General features: G+C 40.2%; 1 protein-coding gene across 2 annotated transcripts in view; it reads right to left on the bottom strand.

Annotated features, from left to right (window-relative positions):
• Window positions 1–12780, bottom strand: part of LOC126234295 (ovalbumin-related protein X-like) — a 130059-nt gene that overhangs the window by 91898 nt on the left and 25381 nt on the right. For both annotated transcript variants that reach the window (XM_049942981.1, XM_049942980.1), the window contains exon 2: window positions 6120–6209. In XM_049942981.1, the coding sequence (XP_049798938.1) occupies window positions 6120–6209 (90 nt within the window). The remainder of the gene's footprint in view (window positions 1–6119; window positions 6210–12780) is intronic.

Genomic DNA, 12780 nt, shown 5'->3' with positions numbered 1-12780 from the left:
GAGTACTAAAAGAAATCCGCTAAATTTCGATAACACGATAAGTCACACAAATCTTAAGGCTGTAAATTCAACTAAATACTTTGGGATTACAATTACAGATAACCTAAACTGGAACGATCACATAGATAATGTTGTGGGTTGAGCAAACCAAAAACTGCGATTTATTGACAGTACACTTAGAACGTGTAACAGGGCTACTAAAGAGACTGCTTACACCATGCTTGTCCTCCCTATTCTGGAGTATTGCTGTGTGGTGTGGGATCCACATCAGGTGGGACTGACGGATGAGATATCGAAAAAGTTCAAAGAAGGGCGGCTCTTTTTGTACTATCGAGAAATACGGGAGATAGTGCCACATGATACGTGGATTGGAGTGGCAATCATTAAAACAAAGGCGTTTTTCATTGCGACGGGATCTTCTCACGAAATTTCAATCACCAGTTTTTTTTCCTCCGATTGCGAAAACATTCTGTTGGCACCCACCTACATAGGGAGAAATGATCATCACGATAAAATAAGAGATAACAGGGCTCGCACAGAAAAATTTGAGTGCTAGTTTTTGCCGCGTGCCGTTCGAGAGTGGAACGGTAGAGAGACAGCTTGAACATGGTTCATTGAACCCTCTGCCAAGCACTTTACTGTGAGTAGCAGAGTACTCCCGATGATTTAAATTTAGATGAAGACATACGACGAGCATATTCGTTAGGACAGTGTGGCGAAATTTGGCGTTATCTGCCTATGGCAGCAGATGACCAACGCGAATTCCTCCGCTAACAGCGCAAAATCGCCCGCAGTGCCTCTCCTGGGCTCGTGACCATATCGGTTGGACCCTTGAAGACTAGAAAACCGTGGACTCACCAGATGAATCCCGACTTCAGTAGGCAAGAGTTGATTGTAGGATTCGATGGTGGCGCAGATCCCACAAAGCCATGGGTACATGTTATCAACAAGGCACTGTGCTCCACTGTGCTGATGGCTCCATAATCAGTGGACTGTGTTTACAAGGAATGGACTCGGTTCTCTGATCCACCTGAGCTGATACTGACTGGAAACAGTTACATTAGGCTACTTTGAGACCATTTATAAAGTTCATGTTCCACAGCAACGATAAAATTTTTGTGGATGACAATGTGCCATGTCACGGGCCGCAACTGTTCACAATTGGTTTGGAGAACACGCTGGACAATTCGAACAAATGATTTCGCCACCCATATTGCCCGACACGAATCCCATCGAACATTTATTGAACATAGTTGAAGGATCAGTTCCGCACAAAATCCTGGACTGGCAACACTTTCGCAATTATGGACGGCTATAGAGGTAGTATGGCTTAATATATCTGCAGGGGACTTCCAAAGGCTTTTTGCGTCCATGTCACGTCGAGCTGCTGCACTCCGCCAGTATTAGGAGGTTGATCACAAAATATTGCTCCAGAAGTTGGACCATTACGGAATATGGGGAGTAGCTCACAATTGGTTCACCTCTTACATAAGCAACAGGCAGCAAAAGGTCATTATTCACAATGTTGATATCGGCTGTGATGTGGGATCCGAGTGGGGTCCTGTCAAGTGGGGGGTGCCCCAGGGATCAGTGTTGGGGCCGCTCCTGTTCCTTATTTATATAAATGACATGCCCTCTAGTATTAAGGGTAACTCTAAAATATTTCTGTTTGCTGATGTTGTGTCCAACATTGGATCGGTTTCAAATAGTGCAGTACATGACCTGAGTTCATGGTTCTAATGGCTCTGAGCACTATGGGACTTAACATCTGAGGTCATCAGTCCCCTAGAACTTACAACTACTTAAACCTAACTAACCTAAAGACATCACACACATCCATGCCCGAGGCAGGATTCGAACCTGCGACTGTAGCGGTCGCGCGGTTCCAGACTGAAGCGCCTAGAACCGCTCGGCCACCTCAGTTCATGGTTTGTAGAAAATAAATTAACGTTAAATCACAGTAAGACTCAGATTTTACAGTTTCTAACACACAATTCAACAAAGCCTGGCGTTTTAATTTCACAGAATGGGCATATGATTAGTGAAACTGAACAGTTCAAATTTCTAGGTGTTCAGATAGATAGTAAGCTGTCGTGGAAAGCCCACATTCAGGATCTTGTTCAAAGACGTAATACTGCCATTTTTACTGTTCGAACGGTATCAGAAGTGAGTGATACTTCGACACGAAAATTAGTCTACTTTGCTTATTTTCATTCGCTTATGTCGTATGGTATTATATTTCTACAAGGATATTTTTGGCTCAGAAACGGGCGGTTCGGGCAATAAGTGGTGTGAGTTCACGAACCTCTTGTCGACCTCTGTTCAAGAGTCTGGGTATTTTGACATTGGCCTCTCAATATGTATCTTCCTTATTGTCGTTTCTTGTTACCAATATTAGTTTATTCCCAAGAATAAGCAGCTTTCACTCGGTTAATACTAGGTAGAAATCAAACCTGCATTTGGATCAGACTTCCTTAACTCTTGTGCAATAAAGTGTGCAGTACACTGCCGCATCCATTTTCAATAAGCTCCCACTTGAATTCAAAAATCTTAGCAGTAATCCATGCGCTTTCAAAACGAAACTGAAGATTTCCTCATGGGTCACTCCTTCTATTCTGTCGAGGAGTTCCTTGAAAAATTAATCTGATTCTTATTGTATTGCTGATAGCGTTTACTTAAACTTATGGACTGACTTTTTTCAGGCTCATGAACATTTATTTTTATCTGTTATTACTTTTATGTTGTAATTTCATGTACTGACACGTTCCATGACCTTGGAGATTTGCTCCTCAGTTTGGTCCTAGGGAACCTGCCATGTAAATAAATAAATAAAACTCATGACTTTTGTCACATCATTGTGTGTTTATATCTATGTCAATAAAAATGTAAATGTTGGTTTGTTCAAAATCCAAAGCCTCAAAAAGTTCACTGATTGCTTTGAAATTCTGATACAACATTACATTCGAATACGAGTGTGTTTTTATACACCTAATGGAGCGCCATCTTATAACATGTAAATACATATTTAATGTAGAAAGGGGAAAGGCTATTATCAAAAATTTTGAAAAGTACTTGACTGATTTACAATACTTCACATACATGCAATATATATATATATGTTGAGCAAGTCAATAACACAGTGTTGTACATCTGGCCTTTATGGTGGTGGTGGTTAGTGTTTAACGTCCCGTCGACAACGAGGTTATTAGAGACGGAGCGCAAGCTCGGGTTAGGGAAGGATTGGGAAGGAAATCGGCCGTGCCCTTTCAAAGGAACCATCCCGGCATTTGCCTGAAACGATTTAGGGAAATCACGGAAAACCTAAATCAGGATGGCCGGAGACGGGATTGAACCGTCGTCCTCCCGAATGCGAGTCCAGTGTGCTAACCACTGCGCCACCTCGCTCGGTTGGCCTTTATGCAAGTAGTTATTCGGTTGACATTGATTGATGGAATAGTTAGATGTCATAGTGAGGGATATCGTGCCAAATCTTGTCCAACTGGCGCTTTAGGATGTCAAAATACCAAGCTGGCTGGAGAGCCCTGCCCATAATGCTCCAAACGTTCTCAATTGGGCAGATATCAAGCGACCTTCCTGGCCAAGGTAAGGTTTAACAAATTATGCAATAGATTAAAAAGAAGCTTCGAAGTTGCAGTATTAATTTGCTTTATTACTTGATGGCTGGTTTCGGTCCGAAGTTCAATTATTAAATGATCCTGTAATATGCAATAACATCAATTACGACAGCCATATGACTGTTCATTCTAGTTCAACATATATTGTAAAGCAGTGCAGGGCTGAACTTCATTCCCTTAATTGGTGAATGCAAAACCTAGCGGTGCCTACCAAAACAAATAGGAAGCCTAGTCATATAAACATAGAACCAGCATCTTTCGCTTGACAACACACTGCCTTAGAGATAATAATTCATAGGCACAACAGCGAAATTTTTGAAATAGAGAACTTGTTGGAATTACAGTTTAAGGGAATGGATTCTACCATTAAAACATACAACTGCAAAAAATTATCCTGTTGATAAATTTGCACACTGGCCAAAAAATTATTCAGCTCCGGGAGACATCACGCAAGCCTTGACAGTGCCCTCAGTTCAGCTATGAAGAGAGTCCACAAGTTTCTTCAGGTGTGCCACTTCCAGCTGGAGACACTCATTGATGATTAGACCCAGTAGAGCAGCCTGACTGACAGAATGTTGATTACTGTGTTTCACGTTCCATTCCACGTACTTCCAGACATTTTATATGGCATTAGCATAGGAAGATTTTGTGAACTACTCAAGGTGCGATACGGAACCTAAGTGTTGAACCTAGAATGAATGCATGCAGCCCCTTGAGCAAAGCTGCTGTAATCTTGGAATCTGGAACTGACCACAGCATGCTCCTCATGAAGGTGCCGAAGAAAGGGCAACACTTGGCGACTGAGAATGTTAAAATAAACGTCTTGGTTCATGTTATAGGTAACGTGAATAAGTGGGTCCAATCCGTGGCATGAAAAACACCTCCTACACATCACAGACCCACCTCCGATCTGAAATGCACCCTCTACACACTGCGGATTAAACGTCGTTTTGGACCATCTATGCGCTACACACCATGCATTATTTTGAAATCGGCAAAATCGTGACTCATCACACAATACTAAACTCCTCCAGTCTGGTACTGTTACGGTTTTTTCTTGCTTGGCTGAATGAATACGTGTAGTAGTAGTATCAGCTGTGAGCAACGTCGTTTTGAGAGGTACCTGGTACCAGATGCCCACTGCTTGCAGTACCCTTCCCAACATTCGTTCTCAGACTGTTGAGACGGACCTTTATTCACTCACAGAAGGGACTCCGGTCGCGATTGAAACTGATGTAGTTGACAAAACGTTACACCTCGTTTTTCGGCCCACTCCCGTTACGGGTGTGTGAACTGTAGACAGAGGAAGATTTGTAAGCTGCGTCCTGTTTGTATACTTTTTGAGGTTCCGTGGATACTGAGAAATTGATAAACATGTAGACATTCGGTGATTTATTAGAACATTTCACATTGATACACTTTACTACATTTTAGCACATACACAATCAATATAGACAAGACGCAACTGAAGACAACAGCATATACCGAACAAAGATGTAAAAACAAAGATAATACACACATAGCTCTCAACATATAGATATCATTTAAATGGGATCGACTAGCTTAACAATACTGATAGCGAAAACCGGACGGTCCAGAAAAAGAGCAGAATAGTTGTATGGGTGGCTATATGACGAGAATCGATGCGCATCGTATAGCACAGAACAAAAGAATACTGGCCGTCTGGCTGGCCTAGATTCGTGCGAGAGGTATAGCCCAAATGAAACGTTGGTTGCGCCCCTCGCAGCCTCGGAGACGTTATCGACACTGCAGCAGACGGAAATACTAAAAACGTGCCCGGTTCCTGTCGGTTAGGATCTTTTTACGACAACTGTTCTTACAGTGCGTTAAATGGATGGCAGGGCGAGTTCCTCGTAAACGCGCTTGGCAGTCCGCATTGATCACCACCACACTGGGCAACTTCATTTATGGTGAGGTTATGGGCACACCCAAACGTGACAGCTCCTTTTTGGCTTTCTGTCGCTGTGTCTCGAGGTCAGCCCATCTTACTGCGATGATTCCATAAGTGTACACACTATTTCAGTACCACGGAGGGTCACATGACAGCATGGTACTAGTTCCACACTTCATACAGCAATCCAAAGTGACTAATATTCTGTCCAATGAGCTCACGCTATCCTGCGCCGTTCCAGTCCAGCAAAAGCAAGATATCGTGATGGCGGACGGGCTGACTTATAGACCACATACCACCTACAAATAGCCACCACCTACATTCTCCTCCTCCGCCTCTTTTCTCAAAATGTTGAAGGAATGCAATAATATACCCTCCCACAAACCACATCTTTTCTAAGTATATAATACCAGTTGTAGTTATTGTTTGATAATGTTTTCTTTTAGCACAACATTTCTAGATAACCTACACCAATCATAGCATGGCGCAACAATGTTTCCTTTCAGTCAGTATGCTGTTTTACTATTCTAGTGAATGCTCTAAAAGTATATGATAATGGTTACAGTACTCACTTTGTACAGGTCGAAGCAGAATTTCTCATTGGCTTCAGAAACAATACTCAAAGCTGTTCTCGCCGGACTACTTTCCATTCTACGAAATAGCTGCAATGTAATGAAGGCAGAATTATTTCAGCGATGTAAATATTTCAATAAAACAAATTTTTGATAGTCACTAAAGCTGCTTCGACCCAACTGATACAAATGTAGTATTTTGCAAGAGAAAACTGATTAAAGCTATGTCCACTGGAGCTTTACAATCTGTATGTATTGCCTCTATACTTGCCTTAGCTTAATTATCACATGCAATTTGCCTGTAAACTTCTAAAACCGTTGAACTGCAGAATTACATTATTTTTCCGTTATTTATAACAAAAATGCTATATTAAAAACGTGAATACACAGTGTTGATATTCGACAATAATATTCATTTAATAGTTCATTATGAACAGACGTCCAGCTTTCTGGGCCATCTTCAGATAATTTAATACTAAACAGATAGTCCACACAACATCACTGATGGTTCATAGCTGCACAAATATTGTTTTCAAAGCTGTGTAATGTTTTACGAATATATCAAAAACAAGCATAATGTAATTCACAAAGAAGCTCTGACCAAATAGACATGATGAGCAGGCCGAAAAGGGAGGGGGGGAGGCGCAGAGAGGAGAAAGAAGTCTATGGAATGTGGGTGAGGAACAGTTATAACAAGCCTATTACGTGATGGTGAGAAAAATTTCACTGGCTGCTGATACTGTAATAAGGGTGAAAAACGATATTGTATTTGATCATTAATGACTCAGGTCAGAAACCTTTGATTGTTGTTTATTAATAGCAAGAGTTTAGAGAAGTTTTGCAGTACTTTCGTGCCTTTAGTTTCTTATGGAAAAAATCACATTTAATCATAAGAATGACAATCAATCAGAGCATGTTCAGCAAAAGTGGAATCTTTCTTTTTCAGTCTCCAACTCCTTTCATCCTCGTTCTGTCTCGTAGTTATACTCCTGCCTGATTGGCCTACATATAATTTGGCACACAGTTTGCAGGAAATCTTATAAATTACAGTCTTTTCTAAATGGTGAATCTTGTCTTTACTGCTGAAAACAATGTGGACAGCAGTATTCCTAGTGTAAAAGTCTGGTGTACAGTTCCAAGATTTTACTGAAGTATTAAATAAATATTATTGTGAAACATCAATACTGTGTATTGATGTTTATAATGTGTGTATCTTCCTCCAAGTACTGACAGGATACTCCATAAAAATGGTGAACCTATAATATGATGTTTAATAAAATGCAACATATTTTATGTTTCATGTGTAGCATTATTAAAAAACATGTTTCCACATATTTCATGCATAAGGAACTGAGAAACTGAGTTATTTATTAATTATACATCAAACATATAGTACAGCCAGTTCTATAACTAACAAAATGTATGGAGACAGACAAGAGAGAATCTTTCAGATAGGAGCAGCTTCGAACTAATTTCTTTCTTCTTTTTTTCTTTTTCTTTCGATTTTCTTGAGATTAGCTTATTTCAGTACCTCACCAAAAGAATACCTGTCTTTTTTTTCTTGGCTGTTATACAGAGAAATTCCACACATACCAAAATAATCTGCTTCTGTTAAATTAGAAAATTGTTGGAATGATGGATACAGTCATTTTCATTATGAGTGCTATTGATCTACACCGAACCAGTACAATTTTATGATTTTACAACTGCATTATTTGATAAATTTAAGAGTGCCTGTACGACTTTTTTTTTTTAGTGGAACTGTATATAACAACTGAATGTTCAGACTTTTATTTTTTGCGAAAATGATAATCGCAAAAGCATCTAAAAATGTAGTTATCAATTTAGAGAATTCATCAAATTGTGTGACCGCACATGCTGCAAGTAGGACGTATGTTTGTCGTTGCGTTCGCTAAGAGCTCATTGAGAAGTGTTCTTCAGAGGGTTGCAGGAACTGCCAGCTGTTCCAATCATACAATAGAGAAAATAAACAAGAAGGAGGTACACATGGCAACAAGTAACTTATTTCCTAATGCCCCGCAACTTAAGGGAATGCCATGGAAGAAATTTTATACTTAGGTAATATTGACGAACAGGTTAAGGAAACTGATACATAATTCCTATGTAACATAAACTCTTCATTTTACATTGTCAGTATTGTAGTAAGCGACTTTGTCCTGCACGCTGTGCTTTTAAACCATTGTTATTATTATTGATAGTAATTATTGAGCATCCATTTTATCATATACAATGACATGGGATTTGTCAGGTGTTGAAATGAAGAAAAGCATTTTATGTAAAAGGGTCTGAACAAATCTTAAATATGAAATTAAAATTTACATGATATGAATTTGCAATAATACAATAAAGTAATTAAATACAATAGTAAGTCACATATTTACTGTACATTCAGTAATGGTTAGAAACTAGAAATATTTAATTTAATACTCTATACTGGCAATTAATTAATTTGTATGCATGCATAAAAATGAGTAAATGACACTTTTCGTGTTATACTCCTTTCTTATCATATCACTGCCACTGCCTTAAGCAGCACTAGATAAGAACACCGCTAGTTACGAACAACCAACTTCTGCAGTAAGCTGATGCATCAGCCAGTCAGTACACCCAGTGACATATGGCTAAATGTAATTTGGTTTATGAGGTAGATGTAGGTCTGTTGTCCCTCTGAAAATTCATGTATTCTCTAATACTGCAAACACTTTCATTTATTAACGTATTCTATGCTCATTTCTAAACTGGACAACTTTGGTGTCCGTTTAAATTTTATGGAAAGAGCACTAAAAGAATTCTGGGGTGATATATTGCACTCTTGTGATAATGGGCTTTCTTATGTACTGCTCTATGAAGGTCATTATTGTGTCTTATTGTATAGTCATGGAACTCACTGTTTAAAGTGCCTTTGTTTCTGTGACCATTTCTTTTTCGGTACTCTTGTGGGGAACTACTGATGGTGAATGCCAATATTTGTTGAATTATTAGTCTTACTGACATAACCTCTCAATACAATCGTTTGCAGGCACGCTAGCTATAGCTTACAAGATATGCGTTAGTGCATAGCTTACAGCTTTCAAATTGCACCCTCCCCTACTGCTTACTGGCAGTCCACAAGAGAGCTCCCACCATTAACATTGTCCCCTCACCTTCAGCGCCATCTGAGCAGCTACGGGTCACGTTATTTTGTGTGCAAATTATCAGTCATTATCTTGAAATCAACATCATTCGACCACTCACAAGGCAAATTCATTGAGTGGCCTTTTTAACCAACCGTCCTTTTAGCATTTATTGCTGAGCTACAGCTGTGGTTCTCTGGCAGGAAAATCGAAGACAGCACATATGATATAAAAAGTACTGCAAAACAAAGCTGTTGACTTAACAAAAAGTGGAAAGTGTGACGCAGGAAACAGATCACAAACACTGCCTTTACGCAGACTAACCTGTCAAAGCAGTCTGTTTAAAGGAAGCATGGCAAAATCTGTGTGCAGACACTCATTTCGTCTACTCGCCTGCGGTCAGAGCAAAGTGAGTTCTTTCGATTTGTGTGCTGCAAAGCTTATAATGAATTTCAATAAGGTTTGTTCGAATCAGCACCTGCTCGCCGGTAAGAACCTGGAATAGTGGTTATCTTTACCTTCACAACTTACAGTTTGTAAACACAAAAGTAAGAAAATACTGAGAACGTTGTCAGTGCCAGTGGCTTCATGGTATTAGTAGGTAGCAGTCAAAAAATTATTGTATTTCAGTTTTATAATTTAAAGACCCATTATTCGTAAAAAGTAGTTTTTTCCTTACATTGGGAACGGAGTTAGCAACATTCAACAGCGACGCGTAGCTTTAGTGCAGTGGGCGTCAAACTTTTTCTCAAGAGCTAATACTGACATTGCGGGGCGAGACTTCGGACCGCGTATCTACCGACATTGTTAGTAATTGGTAACCTACATAAATTAGAATATTATTAACCTCCAGCAGACAGGCTATAGTAGGGGCGAGATAAGTAATGATCTAAGTCGGTACCGATCAGAACAGCTCGTACTGACTGTGGTCTGTTTCAGATTGCTGCCAACCTCTGAGACTATTTGCGTGGTGAAGTGTTATTGGTTTTACTATCTGTGCGAATGACTGATTCATAATAGTATCTGTACTTTATTTCGCCTACGGCGGAATTCACCAATTAGCACATCTTAAAATATTACTCTCTGTAAGTATTGTTGTCTGTTACTGAGCAGGGCCGGCCGCAGTGGCCGTGCGGTTCTAGGCGCTACAGTCTGGAACCGCGCGACCGCTACGGGCGCAGGTTCGAATCCTGCGTCGGACATGGATGTGTGTGATATCCTTAGATTAGTTAGGTTTAAGTAGTTCTAAGTTCTAGGCGACTGATGACCTCAGAAGTTAAGTCGCATAGTACTCAGAGCCATTTGAACCATTTTTTGTTACTGAGCAGGGAAACTATACTATTGACACGCTATTTACGTTAGCTGAAGTTTTAGGATTCGGCCGTTACTTACTAGACACATAATATTATAAAATACGGCTGAGAACCGCGGGCTCCACCAAAATTTGATTCACGCCACGTGCGATTCAAAAGTGAATGTGCATAAAATGTGTTAGTGCAGTAAAATTTTAATGCAAAAAAATTTTATTGGGCGTTACATTCACATATTACGTGGAAGTATCATAATACATCTAAAAAATTAGTTCATTTCAACTGAGGCCCCACGGCACATGTGTGTTACGGGTCTTGTGTGGAGTAAATTAAACTGACAATGAAAATAGAAATGTTAGTGAAAATAGAAGGAAAAACCTTAATACAGCGCTGGTAACTTATTTAATTTGTTCTTTTCTGACAGGAACAAATAGAGTGCTGACCTGGACATTCCCACGTGAAGGACACATCTTTACCAACTGTGGGCCGTGCTACACTTGAGATTTAACCGACGCATGGCCGCACATATATTCCATAGCATGCTAGTCTGAACATGGCGTTTTGTCCGGTCAATAAGACTTCGGATCGAGCAGTATAACAAACTCAGCAATGCAAATGGATCGATGGCGCCGAACGAGAAGACAAGACGGTAAACAGACCTGCAGGTTGCCCAGAAACAAAACCTTTTAAAAGGGAGCGGATGCTGCAGGCGTTTCTATACGCGGCTTTTTTCGGCTGTGTGCACGAAAAAATTAACAAGCGTATGTGAGGGTCGTCTTGGAAGGTTTGAGAATGTGAGAGCTGCGATCCATTGCCGTACACTAGCACGTTATAGCAGCACGTTATAGCCTCATCTGTTGGTGCGGGTTTCAATCACATCTGGCTATCGAAACAATGGTAGGGCTTCTTCCGTCGCGCCGCCAACGGCATTCAGTGGCTGTCATTCTTAAGATTCGAACGGAAACATTACACTAATTTTTTACAAAGTGAGTTTTTTGAAAACCAACGAGTCGAATGAATGCAGCTAGAAGTTGGGATTATTTTCCTTTGACGTCACGATCTTTCTATATGGCTTAATAAATTCAGATGCGAAAGAAATTCCGTTGGTAATTAAAGTTCACTTGACCTTCCAGCAATAGCCGCTAGTGATGAAAACAGTCTTGTTTTGGAAATGATTGCAGACACATCCAGCGCATTGATTGTGTTATTTAATTCGGCCAATGGCTACCTCTAAGGTATTCATTTTGAATAGATTTCCAGTCAGTGGATACCACTCCATACAGTACAGGAATAAAAAGCTCACACTCGATAGTCAAAATTCTTGTAGCTGATATTCGATATTCAGTAGAGTAGTTGTTGGCGAAACACAGCCGCACCAATTTTGAGAAAGATATGAAACGGCAATTATTGGTGTGAAACTTTTCAAGTAATGCTCACCTAACAAAAGAGAGTGCGATTTCATTGCTGCGAATTGCAAATTACTTAAAATCACAAATAAGAGCCGGACGATAACCTGCGGCTGATATGCTGTAGTTTGTCTTCAGAATATTTTTTTAAAGAGTTTAAAAGAAGCAGTGGGTGTTATTGAGTGGAGTTGTGTTCCAGTCATGACAACTCGCCTTCTCACAGGGAGAGCAAAACAAATCAGTTCTTAAAGAATATCGATTTTAAACACTTCTGCAACCACCACGCAGCCCACTTCCATTCAGACGAATGACAAGACAGTTTAATCAACAAATTGTGTTTGTTTTCTACGCACATCCTTCTCCAAGTGAACTAGCACTGCGTATCTGATGATCTAGATATAACTGCATATTTCCCTTTGTTTCTTCGCTACAGACTTCCAATTAGTTGCTCGTATTTGGTCTTGGATGATATATGTGTATACCAGTCCACGCTACTTAAAGCTGTGCACCAGACTTCATGAATCGCAGTGGCTGCAGAGTTGTGGCGTGCCATTCTCGGCAGTCCATGACCAGATATTTTCAATGGATGAGAGATATGGAGGTCGTTCTGACAAGGGCAACATTCGAACACGTATGTAATGAGGTGGGCCAGGTCAGCACGGGCAATACGTGGTATTGCAGTACGTTGTTGAAAGATGACGCAACGGCGACCTCGAAATCAGTACAGAGCCACTGACATTAACATGCCAGAAATGTAACAACCTTTGCCTAAATTACCGGCTATGCTATGAGAACCAGAGGTGATCGTATT

This window comes from Schistocerca nitens, chromosome 2 (genome assembly GCF_023898315.1).
Source record: "Schistocerca nitens isolate TAMUIC-IGC-003100 chromosome 2, iqSchNite1.1, whole genome shotgun sequence".
Lineage (NCBI taxonomy): Eukaryota > Metazoa > Arthropoda > Insecta > Orthoptera > Acrididae > Schistocerca > Schistocerca nitens.
The sequence above is the reverse complement of the archived record's forward strand: the minus strand, read 5'-3'. Positions and strand labels throughout refer to the sequence as shown.